A 16,344-nucleotide genomic window follows, 5' to 3' on the forward strand; every position below is an offset into this window, starting at 1 on the left:
ACATCTGTATCTATGTAAATGGTGGAATTCTTAGAGTCACATGCACATGCCCAAGAGAAGAGCCATGTGCAGAAAGTTCGGCAAAGCCCCTATGTTCTGACCTCAAGATATTCTCTAAATGTATTGCATAGATAAGCTTGGGAAGTGAACACTCACACAGGTCAGTCTGTAAAGACTGGGAAAGATGTTTTCTTTCTTTCCTTCATCATCTTTTTTTTTGTTAGCTCCTGGCAATCAAGGAACACTCTGTCATAACACTAGTTAGATAAATGCTTAAACGTTAAGTTAGATAAATGTCTCAGAGTCTAAATTCCAGCGATAACAAATAAAAATATTAAAATGTTTAGGTCTCAACAAAATATTACAAAGCATATAAAGAAACATGAAGCAATGGCCCAGGCAAAGGAGAAGATTAATGCATTAGAAACCATCAATGAGGAGAATAAGACCTCGGACATTCCAAAGACTTTTTAAAAATGGACCTAAATATGGTCAAACAGCTACAGGAAAATATGGACAAAGAACTAAAGGAAATCAGGAAAGCAACAGATGAACACAAAGAGAATATCAAAAGAGAGATGGAAATTATGAAACAATAAGCAATTCTCTAAAGGGGTTTAACAGCAGATCGGAGTTGGCAAAAAAAAAAAGAATCAGTGAATTTGAATATAAGACAATTGAAATCATTCAGTCTGAGAAGCAGAGAGAAGAATGAAGAAAAGTGAATAGAGCCTGAGGAACCTGTGGGACACTATCGAGCATACCAATATACACATTGTAGGAGTCTCAGGAGAAGAAAGAGAAAAGGGTAGAGAGACTATTCACAAAAAATAATGACTGAAAACTTCCCAAATTTAACAAAATATATTAATATTGTACATCCAACACACTCAATGAACTCCAAATGGATAAACCCAAATAGACCCACACTGATGCCATATTATAATTAAACTACTGAATGCTAAAGACAGAGAATTCTGAAAACCACAGAGAGAAGCAATGTGTCACATACAAAGGTGCCTCAATAAGATTAAGTGCCAAATTCTCATTGGAAATCATGGAGGCAAGAAAGCAATGGGATAACACGTTTAAAGGGCTGAAAGTTAAAAATTTTCCAATAAAAAATTATATATCTGGCAAAACTGTCTTTCAAAAATAAGAGTGAGGTTAAAACATTCCCAGATAAACAAAAGCTGAGGGAGCCTGTCATCACTAGACCGGCCCTAAAGGAGATGCTAAAGATAGCTCTGTACGTTGAAAGGAGAGGACAACAGACAATAGATCAAAGTGACTGGAAGAAATCAAGATCTCTGGTGAAGGTAACAGCAGCCAAATGAAAAGGCCAGTAATACTGTATGTTTGTGGTTTGTAACTCCACTTTTTATCTTCTATAGGATCTGAAAGGCAAATCCATAAAATAAAATGATAAATCAGTGATTTTTGACTCATAATGTATAACCATGTAATCTGTGAACAGAACTACATAAAGTTGTGGGGGCAGAGGGGTATAAGGACCTAGTTTGTGTATATTATTGAAGTTAAGTTGGCATCAAAGCAAATGAGATTATTACAGATACAGGATGTTAAAGCCCCATGGTAACTACAAAGAAAATATCAGAGAATATGCAGGTTCAAAGAGACAGAAAGTTGAATACAGGTAGTTAGGAGTGGGGAATAAAGGGAATGGGGAGTTAATGTATAATGGGTATAGGGTTTCTGTTTGGGGTGATGGGAAATTTTTAGCACTGGAAAGTGGTGAGAGTACTGCAACATTGTGAATGTGATTAATCCCACTCCTATTTGGCAGTGCTTGAGACAGGAAAATTTATTTAATTATGGAAAGCCCCATAATTTTGTTTTATGGTGCTTTGTTTTATTGCAATTCGCAGATACGGCATTTTCTTACAAGCTGAAGGTTTGTGGCAACCTTGTGTCAAACAAGTCTACTGGCGCCATTTTCCCAATAGCATGTGCTCACTTGGTGTCTCTTCACATTTTAATTAAGGTATGTACATTGTTTTTTTAAACATAAGGCTATCTATACCTAATAGGCTACAGTATAGTGTAAACATAAGTTTTTCATGCTTTAGGAAACCAAAAAATTCATGGATTTGTTTTATTGCAGTATTTGCTTTATGGAGGCCTGGAGTCAAATGCACAGTATCTCCAAGGTATGCCTGTATTGTTGGCACATGCAAAAAAACTAGAATAGACTATAACGCTTATGTCAACCTCAAATTTCTTGAACTTGATAAAGGTGGTTACATAAGTGAATATCCTTGTTCTCAGGAAATGTATAGGGCAGTATTAAGTGTGTTCAAGGAGGATGATATATACAAACTGCACTCATGTTCATAAAATGGATAGAGAGATATTCAGACACATAAATGGACAGACAGACAGATGGCTAGATAGAATGATATATGGAAAATGTGGCAAAATATTAATATTGGTGTATTTGGGTATCTGGGGGGATAGGGATATGTTAGAATTCTCTGTATGGAATTTGTGTTGTTTTTCTAACTGCCATGTAAGTTTGAAACTATTTCACAATAAAAAGTCAAAACAAAATAAAATAAAAACAAAACACCAAAAGCAGCCCTCCACCAATGATTGACAGGGATTTCCTGGATAACTTCCCTAGCTCCCTTTACCCTCAATTGAGAGAATTAAAAAACATGTTCTATGCTATCACCAGAATTCCCCATGGGAACTCCAGTAGCTCACCCCCTAAATGGCTTTATAATGAACCCCATTTATGGGCTTTCTTCCCTTCCCTACCTCTCTTTTCCAATCCCTTAAGAGGACTTCCTTGGATTATCTCCCAAATAAACTACTTGAACTCAAAAAAAAAAGATAGTAGAAAGGAAAATCCTCTCAATGTGCAGATCTTGGATGACGCACCTGGCCAATCACCTTGTGTGAAGAGAAATAGCTCCAGCTAAGAATGACTATAGACTCTAAGCAGTGGCAAATGGCTTGGCTGATTGGTCAGGGCTTTTGGGAAGAACATTTGAAGACTAGGGACAAAGAGATGAAGGCAAAAGACACATGGAAAGATCTAAGGAAATAGCACAAAGTGTGAAGCATGTTATATACTGAGCAATCACCACAGAAAAGGATCTAAACAATGTTGAAAACATTCCCAACATCCTGGCCAGCTGATAACAGACACCCTCCTTCATCAGACACCCTAATGCTGGCACATATACGTGTATGAATGCTCCAGGCCATACATGGGGCCAGTGGCATGCACTCACACTCACCAAGGCTGATGTAACTACTGCCACTGCCAAATAGCTGATCTGCCTGTAACAAAGACCAACACTGAGCCCCCAATATAGCACCATCTTCAAGGACACCAACAGCCACTCGTTAGCAAGCTGATTATAATGGACCCCTTCTACCCTAGAAGTGGCAATGATTTATTCTGTCTAGGACTGGCACATACTCCAATATGAGTTTGCTTTCTTCTGTCCTCAGTTGGCACAGTATTTGAGGACTTAGTGTTTGATTCACTGATGTGGAATCCTGCAGAACACTCCATCATAACAAAAGACCTACTTAAAAAGCAAAAGAGGTAGAACAGTGGACACATGCCCAAGTGATCTACTTGCCCTATCACATGCTTCATCACCTAGAAGAGATATCAGCCTTAGAGAGCAAAGGAATAAACCTTCTGAAGGTAAAGCTGAAGTGCCAATGTGGAAAAATACTCCTAGAGGATGAGGCCTATCCTCCAGAATGTAGTAGATACCCTAAAGAAATAGTCAATATACAATGCATGTCCCAGTAGGTAGTATACATAGGTATAGGAACCAAAGGGTGAAAGGAGGGCTGTATTTACCATAACTTGGGGAATCTGTGTATTCCCTCTCCACAACTCTAAGCTCTGTGAGTCTAGAAGTGCTGGTTTCCAGAGGGAAAATGCATCTTCCAGGAGACAGAGCAAAAGTTCCATTGAACTGTAAGTTACAGCTGCTCCTCCATCACTTCAGGCTCCCTCCACCAAGAGACCAGCAGGAAAGAAGCATTCCAGTCTAGGCACAGGTAATTGGACCTAATCATCAGGATGTGGAGCTGCTATTGTTTAAGACTTGGCACTCAAATGATCCCCTGGGCATCTCCTGATATGTCCCTGCTGAATTTGGACTGTCTATGAAAAATCCAACAGCCATGCAATAAAAAGGGCATGGTAACAGAACTCAGACCCTGCAGGGATCAGGGTCTGGGTCACCACACGAGGTAAGCCCCTGGGAGCAGCAGAGGTGCTGGCCAAGGGTGAAGGGAATCTAAAATGGGTAGTACAGAAGGCAGATGATGAGTATCAATTGTGGCAATGAGGTGAGTTGCAGTGTGGAGGTTCATCCTTCAACCTTCTTTTAAGTTTCTCCACGAAAAAAATCAACCAGAATTCCAGAAGAGCTGTTTCAAGATGGGGTGAATTTATCAAACAAGGCAAGTTTGGTTATGAGCAGTGCAAAAAGTGCACTGTAGGCAGGGGTAAGAGGTATGGTAAGTATGAGTTTTTTCTTTTCTTTTTCTTTTTCTGGAGTGATATAAATGTTCTAAAAAATGATCATGGAGATGAATATACAACTGTGTAATGATATTGTGAGCCATTAATTGCATACCATGTATGGAATGTTTGTATATGTTAAGAATGTTGTATATTTGTATGTCAAGATTTATCAGCAAAAATATTTTTTCAAAGCGTACTGTAACAGATACTGTGCAGCAAAGCTCAGATGCCGCCTTCGGGACTAAGACAACCTTTACCCAGGACCTGCATTCTTTGCTAGGAACTGCACTTGGCCAAAGGGGTTTGTCTCTCCCAAGTTTGCATACCCTCTCTGGAAGCAGCTTGCATCCAATATGGGGGTACTAAAGTCTTTCCCTTTAGTAAGGCCATCCCAGTCTCTGGGTTTCCTTTGGGGTTGGCTAAGGCCTCTTTTGAAACTATACTGAAAATTCTCTCCCTACCCAAAACAGCCCATAGGTGGTGTTCCTGAAAACTTCCCCAGTAACCCTCAGGCAAACAAATCTCCATCTCAGAGTCTGTTTCCTGAAATATAATCTAGAGAATGACTATAGAATTGTAACTCAATTTACTTTCTTCTATTGGTACCTGATTCTTAGTCGGTCATTTTCTGAGTAGAGGAGTAAAACATGTTCCCGTTCCTGGAAGAGGCAGATCTGCATATCACTAAGAGCTTTCTGCAACTCAGCAATCTCTTCCTCCCTCTGCTGCAAATCCCATTCTAGTTTATGCTGGAAAAAAACAGTAAGGTAGTTGAAAAGATATTTGGAAGAGTTAGTTTATATAGAAATATTCCAAAGGGAATGATTTCATCAAAATAGAGTTTCAAATGACAGCAGTCTATGTATGGACTTGAGTTTAAAAGCTATGAGTAGGGGTGCACAGGTGGTTCAGTGGTAGAATGCTCGCCTTTCATGAGGGAGACCGGGGTTCGATTCCCAGACCATATACCCCCTAAAAAATAAAAAAAAATAAAAGCTATGAGTATGAAGTTTACATATAATGCCAAAGCTTTCATATCTTCCTTTTGGAGACTTCAGAACCCAGAATGCCATCTGATTCACCTGTTCTAGTCATACTTTTACAGATGCTTTTTATATAGTAAGTATTATTATATGTTAGAAAACATCAACAAAAAGATATTTCTCCCAATAAAGAACTTTGTAATTTCATGGGGAGACTGACATGCAAATAATTAAAATAAAATAACTATTTAATGGAGGAGTATGCTTGGTAAAATGGTATAAGGGTGAAGTCACGCCTGTTTGGGAAGTCAGAGAACATTCCCAAGAGATGACACCTGAAAGATGGCAACAGAAGATGTTCAGAGAGACAGGCAGAAGGTGGGTACTCTCAGAAAAGAGCAGTAAATACAGAATCATGAAAGAGTCTCATATGTTTGGACAACTACAAGTATTTCAGTATTGCCAGAGTGAAAAGTGTAAGGTGAACTGGAGAGGCAGGAGACTGGAGGTCAGGAAAGTGGTTAGGGGGACACAGTTCATGCGAGGTCTGGGTGAGGTGAGGGTCTGAACTAGTGTTATGGCAATAATGAGGGAGATGTGGGAATAGATTAGGTAACATTTAGGAAGCAGAACCAATAGGACTCATCAAATGATTGAATGTCGGGGGCCTGGCAGAACTGTAGACAGCTTACAGTGTGTCAAAACATAGAATAATGAAAAATTAAGGGATATGGAATGTACATGTGTTGGAGGGTAGGGTGGGTGGCACTGGTATATATATGTGTGTATGGAGGGTTAGGAAGTAAAAGGGAGATCAATTTAAATATGGACCTGGTAATCTGGAGCTCAGGAGAACAGTCTGAGTTAAGGTGATTTATGAGATTGTCTATAGGAATATGGAGGTACTTCAACATTTAAGTTTCCCCCTCCTTAGTCTTAAATGGGAACAGACGACTGAAGAGAGAGGTAAGATGGAAACCAGGCAAGAAAATTAGCACAGAAATTAAGAAAGGAAGAGAGTTTTAAGAAAGGAAAGGTGAGTAGAGACAAATACTGCAAAGGTCGAAAAGGGAAGAGCTGATTTTTGCAAACAGGCACTTAGAGACCTCAGTTTTAGTGGAGTTGTGAGGACAGAGACCTAATTGCAGTCAAGGAGAAACTGAGTGGATGGCAAAGTCAAACTATTCTAGAAGTATGGCTGGGAAAAGGAAGGGCCAACTACTCAAGAGAGGGAAGCACAACCAAGAAAAGTTTCCTTAAACTTTTCTTTTAAATTGGGAAAGACTTGAGCATGTTTATAGGCTGAGGAGAAAAAGTCGATATCAAGCAAAAGGTTAAAAATACAAGAAGATGAGGAAAGAAATGATGAAAAGTGCTCTTAAGAGAAGCAAGGGATGGGATCCAGAGTAACTGTTGGATCGGTTCAGCTGAAGCAATCAGAAAGAAGCAATCAGAAAGATAGAGTAGGTAAATGTGTGAGAATGGGCAGGAATGGAGTTCAAACATAATAAAGTCTATTTCCTCTGTGAACGAGGGAGCAAGATTGGAGGAGAGCAATAAAGGAATGGCACAGATATGAAAGGGAAGGAGAATGGGAGAGGGAACTGATGGATAGGTAAGAAAACTGCTGTGTAGATATTTTGTGTACAGCTGAATCCGTTTATCATCAATTTATTCTATAATGACTTGTGACCTTTCTAGGACAGTGGTTCTCATATGGGGGGTGATTTTGTCCCCCCAGGGGATCCTGGACAATGTCTGGAGACATTTTTGATTGTCACAATGAGGGAGCATGCTACTGGCATCTAGTGGGTAGAGGTCAAAGATGCTGCTAAACATCCTACAAGGCATAGGACAGCCCCTACAACAAAGAATTACCTGGCTCAAAATTTCAATAGTAACAATGTTGAGAAATCCTGCTCTAAGAGAATAAGTGACGGACAGCTGGGTTAAGTTACAGTTAGGAATTTGCTTATACAGGTGGAACAGAAGAATAATTGAGTAAGAGGTCATAGGTAGCAGTACAGTAATACAGTTACTGAAGTGAGGCATGACGGGGTCTAGGCTAGAAGGGAAGTACATGATGTCAGAAGCTGATAAACAGCACACAGAAAACTAAAAAATCAAGAAGCCAATGAGGTAACAACAAAGTTAGTGAGGTATAAGGGAGTAGAAGGACTAGAAATATAAAACAGACCAAGAGATCAGAGTTTAAGATATTAAAGGTGAAGCAATTGTGGGGATTATAGTCTGTCATGGTCAGGTTCATGTGTCAACCAGTCATCTGGTTGGGCAAGTGCTGGCCTGTCTGTTGCTATGAGGACATTTCATAGACTTAAATCATGATTATGTCAGCTGTATCCACAGCTGATTGCGTTTGTAATCACTAAGGGGAATGTCTTCTGCAATAAGTGACATTTAATTTAATAAGTGGAAGGCTTTTAAGGAAGATTCAGAAGAGATAGTCACTCTTCCTGCTTCAGCCGGCGAGCCTCTCCTGTGGAGTTTGTCCAGACCCTTCATCAGAATCGCCAGTTTCACAGCCTGCCCTACAAACCTTGGACCTTTATATTCTTATGGTTGTCCAGCCAGCCTCTCCTGAGAGTTCGTTGAGGAACTTCCTCTCAGTTACCAGCTTGCGGCCTGCCCTACAGACCTTGGACTCAACATTCCCAGTTACATGAGACACTTTCATAAATTTTATATCTACAGATACCTCCTGCTGATTCTGTTTCTCTAGAGAAACTTAGCTAATACATAGTCCAAGGAGAGAAATGAAGCTAGGGTAGAAAGGAATCAAGAGGAATATTTTAAAATAAAGCACTTGCTTATGATACAAGCTGACAGTTGTAGGCCTTCTCTCATTAATAAAAAGACTTAGCAACCTAAAAGGGCATGCATCATCTCCTTTTTACCTGTCTTTCACAAGCTTCTTTGTATTGCTCCAGCTTTTTCAATAGGTCCTCATTTTCTGTCTCACACTCAGCCATCTTCTTTTGATAATATTCCAGAAGCTCCTGAGAAGGGCATAGGACTGCCAGGCGATCTTCAATGGAAGGCAAGGGAGTTGACTCCACTGAATCTGAGGATACTCCTCTCCACCGCATGGAACCAGTGGATCTGGAGGAAACACTGTGTTTGGAGAGAGTTGTTAGCCTATCTGAAATTACAAAGGATGCATTCATTAAAATGTCTGAACATTAATGATACGTAATTTATTTTTAAACAAAGGGATTTCTAGCCAACACAACAAGCAAACTCACCTTCCCCCTGTCTACGTGGGACATGACTCCCAGGGGTGTGGACCTTCCTGGCAACGTGAGACAGAGATCCTAGAATGAGCTGAGACTCAGCATCAAGGGATTGAGAAAACCCCTAGAATGAGCTAAGACTCAGCATCAAGGGATTGAGAAAACCTTCTCAATGAAAAGGGGGAAAAATGAAATGAGACAAAGTGTCAATGGCTGAGAGATTCCAAACAGAGTCGAGAGGTTATCCTGGAGGTTATTCTTATGCATTAAGTAGATATCATCTTGTTAGTCAAGATGTAATGGAGAGGCTAGAGGGAACGGCCTGAAAATGTAGAGCTGTGTTCCAGTAGCCATGTTTCTTGGAGATGATTGTATAATGAAATAGCTTTCACAATGTGACTGTGTGATTGTGAAAACCTTGTGTTTGATGCTCCTTTTATCTACCTTGTCAGCAGACGAGTAGAACATATGGAATAAAAATAAATAATGGGGGGAACAAATGTTAAAATAAATTTAGTTTGAAATGCTAGTGATCAATGAAAGGGAGGGGTAAGGGGTATGGTATGTATAAATTTTTTTTCTGTTTTCGTTTTATTTCTTTTTCTGAATATATGCAAATGTTCCAAGAAATGATCATGGTGATGAATATGCAACTAGTGATGATATTGTGAATTACTGATTATATATGTAGAACACAATGATCAAAATAGGAATGTTTGTGTTTGTTTGGTGTTTTTTGGTATTAAAAAAAATTTTTTTAATTAACCAGAGAAATAAAAAAATATTTTTAATTCACCTGAAAATAATAAGAAACCATTACATGATAAATGCTTTGTTTGAAAAATGTATTAATGAACAAATTTGTGAAACCTAAAATTAACTTTTTTCAAAACAAAAAAATATTCAGTGAAAAAACCGTCATGGTTTTTACATTTTTTGTAGATCTCTTTAATAACTTTATAAATAGAAGAGAGCTGGATTCTTATGATGTGACATGCTTTTTTTTTTATTGAACTATATGAAGAAAATTTGGCCTTGTACAGATATGTAATTAGAAAATAGCTCAGTATACTTTTAGCTTTTTCAGATAGATGTGGATATTCTACTTGGACACTACACTTAAACTGAACAAGTGGTAGTTTCTTAAAGATTAGTTGCAATGTAGAATATGAAATCATACTGATAAACTTTATGTACTCTCTACATTGGTATTTATTAGTCTGTCTTGCACTTTGAATGGATATTTTACTCATATAGGTTTTTGAAACACTGTGCATTGATCATGTGGAAAATATTTGTTCACTGAGTTATACAGCTCTTCCCACGTCAATACATTTCACTACACAATATCAAAGAACCCACACACATCATAAGTATTGGAAAGTTTGTAATGCTCACAGTGGTAGATAAAAAGCTTTCCAAATTTCTAATTTTTACTTGAAAGTTCAAATTTTATCCTTGGCAACAAAACTGTAAATTGTTTTCCTAACAGTGTCAGGCTCACTTTGTTAATTTTTGTGACAATATTTGCCCAGTATTTAAGTTTGAATAACCATAGTTTGCTTATTGGTAGATCTTTCAAGTGAAAATGGTATTGCTTAAATAAAGTGATTTGTTCACCTTGAAAAAAAAATTTAAAAATAAATAAAGGGATTTCTGGTTTTAAAGTGCTTATAATTAGGTGCTTATAAATCTTAATTTGATGTTACAAGTTAGTGAATTATCTTATGAAATGCCTTCTAAATATTAAATAGTTCCATGCTGGATTCAAGTTACATGTTAGAGATCAAAAAGTTCATTTAAAAAATTGGATATCAAAACAAAAACAAAAACAAATTGGATATAAACTAGGTAAGAACAGAAGTAACAATTAAAATATTTAATACTATAAGACACACAGCAATGGGAATGCTTATATGCTGTTGTTGGAGTGTAAACTGGTACAACTACAGACAACGAATTGGCAGAATCTAGTAAAAGTTCTTCTAGGGAAACTCGTGTACATATGGACAAGGTAATCGAAAATGTTCATAGTAATACTGTTTGTAATAACAAAACAGTTAAGAGCCCAAATGTCCATTCAATTAGAGTAAAGGCTAAATAAACTGTAGTATATCCATTCAATGGAACATGGAAAGTTATTAGGAACTATGAACTAGAGATACATGTATGAATATGAATGAGTGATACATACAATATTAAATGGAAAAATGTATGTGGATGATATAAAGGATACTACCATTTAAGATCAAAACTTAAAAAATTAAATTTATTTTGGAGGTAGATATATAAGTGGTATAATTATTAAAGAAAGGGAAGGATAAATACAAAATTCAGGATTAGAAAATACAGCCTAGTTAGCAACCACACAACAGTATCAGATCCTACCTAACCTCTAGTATAGGGGACATTTCCAAGGACCAGGACTAGATGCTACAAATAATAAAAGAAGATTCTGATTGAAGGCTAGACAGTAAGTTTTTTGCTTGCTTTTAGCAAACAAGAGACTTGAGCTAAAACAATGAAAGTTAGAAAACAAATGATATCAAAGTGGAGAAACCCTCATATGAAAATTTGTTCAAATTGGCTGTCTGCAATTTACAATAAAGGAAAATAGCCTAGTGGAGAAACTTCATATCAGAAGCTCAGAATTATAGTTAATGAAGGCTATGGTCAGCATATGGTTTTAATAAAGGAGCATGTATAGAAGAGATATTAAAATGTACTATTTGCTAACATTAAGGAAAAGAACCTCACATTTTCTCAATCATTAAAAGCACAGGATAGCAATACTACTTTACTTAATGATTCATATTTTCAAAGCAGTTACATTATAGCAACTCTGCGAAACACATGAACATTAGAAGTATTTCTAATATTTTGCAGATGAGAGTTGTGGAAATGGCGGATGAGGATGATGTGTCATGCAGCAAGTTGATGGCAGAATGAGAACTTAAAGTCCCCTGTGCTTATAACTGGTTGTTTCCTCTGTGATTCAGTATTCACTGTTTCTGGACTAGGCTCACTCAAACTGCCTGAATCCTGATATTACCATTTAATGTGTACTATTTTTTTAAAAATATTTTTATTGACCACACTTAACATATACAGTCCATACATGGTATATAATCAAAGGCTCACAATACCATCACACGATCATCTTTAGAATATTTACATCACTCCAAAAAAAGAAATAAAAAGAAAAAACTCACACATCCCATACACCTTACCCACCACGCCCTCTCACTGACCACTAATATTTCAGTCTACCCAATTTATTTTACCCCTTATCTCCTCTATTATTCATTTATTTTTATCAATTTTCTTTACTCATTTGTTCATACCTTGGATAAAAGGGGTATCAGACGCAAAGTTTTCACAATCACAGTCACATTGTAAAAGCTGTATCATTATACAATTGTCTTCAAGAATCAAGGCTACTGGAACACAGCTCAAAAGTTTCAGGTACTTCCCTCCAGGCACTCCAGTATACCATACACTAAAAAGAGGTGTCTATGTAATATATAAGAATAACCTCCAGGATAACCTCTCAACTCTGTTTGAAATCTCTCAGTCACTGACACTTTATTTTGTCTCATTTCTCTCTTCCCCCTTTTAGTTGAGAAGAATATGCATTTTTTTTCTTTTCTTAAAACTTTTTATTTTGAAATAATTTCAAACTTACAGGACAGTTGCAAAACTAATACAAAACCCACATAGAGAACTCCCATGTATCCCCACCCAGATACCCAGATCCACTAACTTTTAATATTTTGCCACATTTGCTGTATCATCCCATCTCTCTATTTTATCTATACTTGTGTCTATCTGTCATCTTCCTATATGCTTTTTTTAAAACTTTTTAAAATTGCATAATATATATAAAAAGCAAACAAAGAAAAAAGCAATAATTTTCAGAGCACTCTTCAACAAGTAGTTACAGGACAGACCCTAGAGTTTGTCATGGGCTACCATACCATCCTCTCAGATTTTTCCTTCTAGCTGTACCAGAATATAGATGGTTGAAGGAATAAATACCTTTTCATCATCACAATCGACTTTTTTGTGAAAAACAACATATATACAAAAAAGCAATAAATTTCAAAGTAGAGCACAATTAGATGTAGAACAGATTTCAGAGTTTGGTATGGGTTACAATTCCACAAGTTTAGGTTTTTACTTCTAGCTGCTCTAAGATACTGGAGAATAAAGAAAATATCAATTTAATGATTCAGCAATCATATTTGTTTGTTAAACCCTATCTTCTCTGTATAACTCTACCATCCAACTTTTTCATGTTGGAAGGGGTAGGCCCTCTCTATGTGGGACGTGACTTCCAGGGGTGCGGACCTTCCTGGCAACATGGGACAGAAATCCTAGAATGAGCTGGACTCAGCATCAAGGGATTAAGAAAATCTTCTCGATCAAAAGGGGGAAGAGAGAAAGGAGACAAAATAAAGTGTCAATGGCTAAGAGATTCCAAACAGAGTCAAGAGGTTATCCTGGAGGTTACTCTTACGCATTATATAGATATCACCTTTTTAGGTAAGGTGTAATGGAGAGGTTGGAGGGAACTGCCTGAAAATGTAGAGCTGTGTTCCAGTAACCATGTTTCTTGAAGATGATTTTATAATGATATAGCTTTCGCACTGTGACTGTGTGATTGTGAAAACTTTGTGTCTGATGCTCCTTTTATCTACCTTATCCACAGATGAATAAAACATATGGATTAAAAATAAATAAATAATAGGGGGAACAAATGTTAAAATAAATTCAGTAGATTGAAATGCTGGTGATCAGTGAGGGGGAGGGGGTATGGTATGTGCAAATTTTTTTCTTTTTATTTCTTTCTCTGATTGATGCAAATGTTCTGAGAGGTGATCGTGGTGATGAATATACAACTATGTGATGATATTGTGAGTTATTGTTTATATACCAAGAATGGAATGATCATATGGTAAGAATGTTCATGTTTGTATGTTGTAATGTTTAAAAACAATAAAAAAATTTAAAAATTAAAAATAATATGGGGTAGGGAGATGGAATTAGCTGACTGATGTTCTAGAGAGGCTGGGCCCTCTAGGGTTCAGGTCTTAACTGGTCCAGGGACCCATCTAGAGATTGTGGGTGTTTGAAAAGCACCCTAGTATGCACTATTTTAAAATTCCATTTCTACATGGTAAGAACAGAACTATAAGGTCCAATAGAGTTTACATAAAGATTTTTTTTTTATTAATTAAAAAAAGAATTAACAAAACAATTAGAAATCATTCCAATCTACATGTACAATCAGTAATTCTTAATAACATCACATAGTTGCATATTCATCATTTCTTAGTACATTTGCATTAATTTAGAAAAAGAAATAAAAAGACAACAGAATAAGAATTAAAACAATAATAGAAAGAAAAAAAAACAAAAACAAAAAACCTATACCTCACATGCAGCTTCATTCAGTGTTTTAATATAATTGCATTACAATTGGGTAGTATTGTGCTGTCCATTTCTGAGTTTTTATATCCAGTCCCGTTGTACAGTCTGTATCCCTTCATCTCCAATTATCCCTTCTCTCTCTTTTTTTTTTTTTTAATTAACGGAAAAAAAGAAATCAACCCAACATTTAGAGATCATACCATTCTACACATGCAATCATTAATTCTTAACATCATCACATAGATGCATGATCATCATTTCTTAGTACATTTGCATTGGTTTAGAAGAACTAGCAACATAACCGAAAAAGATATAGAATGTTAATATAGAGAAAAAAATAAAAGTAATAATAGTAAAATCAAAACAAAACAAAACAAAACAAAACAAAAACCTATAGCTCAGATGCAGCTTCATTCAGTGTTTTAACATGATTACTTTACAATTAGGTATTATTGTGCTGTCCATTTTTGAGTTTTTGTATCTAGTCCTGTTGCACAGTCTGTATCCCTTCAGCTTCAATTACCCATTGTCTTACCCTGTTTCTAACTCCTGCTGAACTCTGTTACCAATGACATATTTCAAGTTTATTCTCGAATGTCCGTTCACATCAGTGGGACCATACAGTATTTGTCCTTTAGTTTTTGGCTGGATTCACTCAGCATAATATTCTCTAGGTCCATCCATGTTATTACATGGTTCATAAGTTTATCTTGTCTTAAAGCTGAATCCATTCTGCCATTCTATGTCTTTTGATTGGGAAATTCAGTCCATTAACTTTTAGTGTTATTACTGTTTGGATAATATTTTCCTCTACCATTTTGGCTTTTGTATTATATATATCATATCTGATTTTCCTTCTTTCTACACTTTACTCCATACCTCTCTCTTCTGTCTTTTCGTATCTGACTCTAGTGCTCCCTTTAGTATTTCTTGCAGAGCTGGTCTCTTGGTCACAAATTCTCTCAGTGACTTTTTGTCTATAAATGTTTTAATTTCTCCTTCATTTTTGAAGGACAATTTTGCTGGATATAGGAGTCTTGGTTGGCAGTTTTTCTCTTTTAGTGATTTAAATATATCATCCCACTGTCTTCTAGCTTCCATGGTTTCTGCTGAGAAATCTACACATAGTCTTATTGGGTTTCCCTTGTATGTGACAGATTGTTTTTCTCTTGCTGCTTTCAAAATCCTCTCTTTCTCTTTGACCTCTGACATTCTAACTAGTAAATGTCTTGGAGAACGCCTATTTGGGTCTATTCTCTTTGGGGTGCGCTGCACTTCTTGGATCTGTATATTTAGGTCTTTCATAAGAGTTGGGAAATTTTCAGTGATAATTTCTTCCATTAGTTTTTCTCCTCCTTTTCCCTTCTCTTCTCCTTCTGGGACACCCACAACACGTATATTTGTGCGCTTCATACTGTCATTCAGTTCCCTGATTCCCTGCTCAAGTTTTTCCATTCTTTTCCCTATAGTTTCTGTTTCTTTTTGGAATTCAGTTGTTCCATCCTCCAGTTCACTAATTGTAGCTTCTGTCTCTTTAGATCTACCATTGTAGGTATCCATTGTTTTTTCCATTTTTTCTTCTTTGTCCTTCACTCCCACAAGTTCTGTGATTTGTTTTTTCAGATTTTCTATTTCTTCTTTTTGTTCAGCCCATATCTTCTTCATGTCCTCCCTCAATTTATTGATTTGGTTTTTGAAGAGTTTTTCCATTTCTGTTCGTATATTCAGCATTAGTTGTCTCAGCTCCTGTATCTCATTTGAACTATTGGTTTGTTCCTTTGATTGGGCCATATCTTCAATTTTCCGAGCGTCATCCATTATTTTCTGCTGGTGTCTGGGCATTTGATCAGATCTCCCTGGGTGTGGGACCCAGCTGGTTGAAAGGTTTTTCTGTGGAATCTCTGGGCTCTGTTTTTCTTTTCCTGCCCAGTAGGTGGCGCTCGTGGCGGTCGTTTGTCTGCGGGGCAGTCGGCCCGGGAAACCGCGCGTGGAGGCAGGGGTCGCTGGCCGTGGCTTGGGGGAGTGCCGGTCCAAATTGCCCAGCTGGCCCGAGACGCCAAGCGTGACGGGAGGGCCCCGCTATCCAATGTTCCCAGTCAGACCGGGGAGCCACGTGCGTGGAGGGGACCCCAGACGCCAGCCACCCCAGCCGGGA

The 16,344-nt window shown here is 37.3% G+C and overlaps 1 protein-coding gene across 5 annotated transcripts in view; it reads right to left on the bottom strand.

Annotated features, from left to right (window-relative positions):
- CCDC77 (coiled-coil domain containing 77) overlaps nt 1-16,344 on the bottom strand; it is a 40,706-nt gene that overhangs the window by 12,022 nt on the left and 12,340 nt on the right. For all 5 annotated transcript variants that reach the window (XM_077169648.1, XM_077169647.1, XM_077169651.1 and 2 more), the window contains 2 exons: nt 8,421-8,637; nt 5,129-5,271 (listed from right to left, as the gene is read on the bottom strand). In XM_077169648.1, coding sequence (XP_077025763.1) covers nt 5,129-5,271; nt 8,421-8,637 — 360 coding nt within the window. The remainder of the gene's footprint in view (nt 1-5,128; nt 5,272-8,420; nt 8,638-16,344) is intronic.

Source organism: Tamandua tetradactyla, chromosome 7 (genome assembly GCF_023851605.1).
Source record: "Tamandua tetradactyla isolate mTamTet1 chromosome 7, mTamTet1.pri, whole genome shotgun sequence".
Classification (NCBI taxonomy): domain Eukaryota; kingdom Metazoa; phylum Chordata; class Mammalia; order Pilosa; family Myrmecophagidae; genus Tamandua; species Tamandua tetradactyla.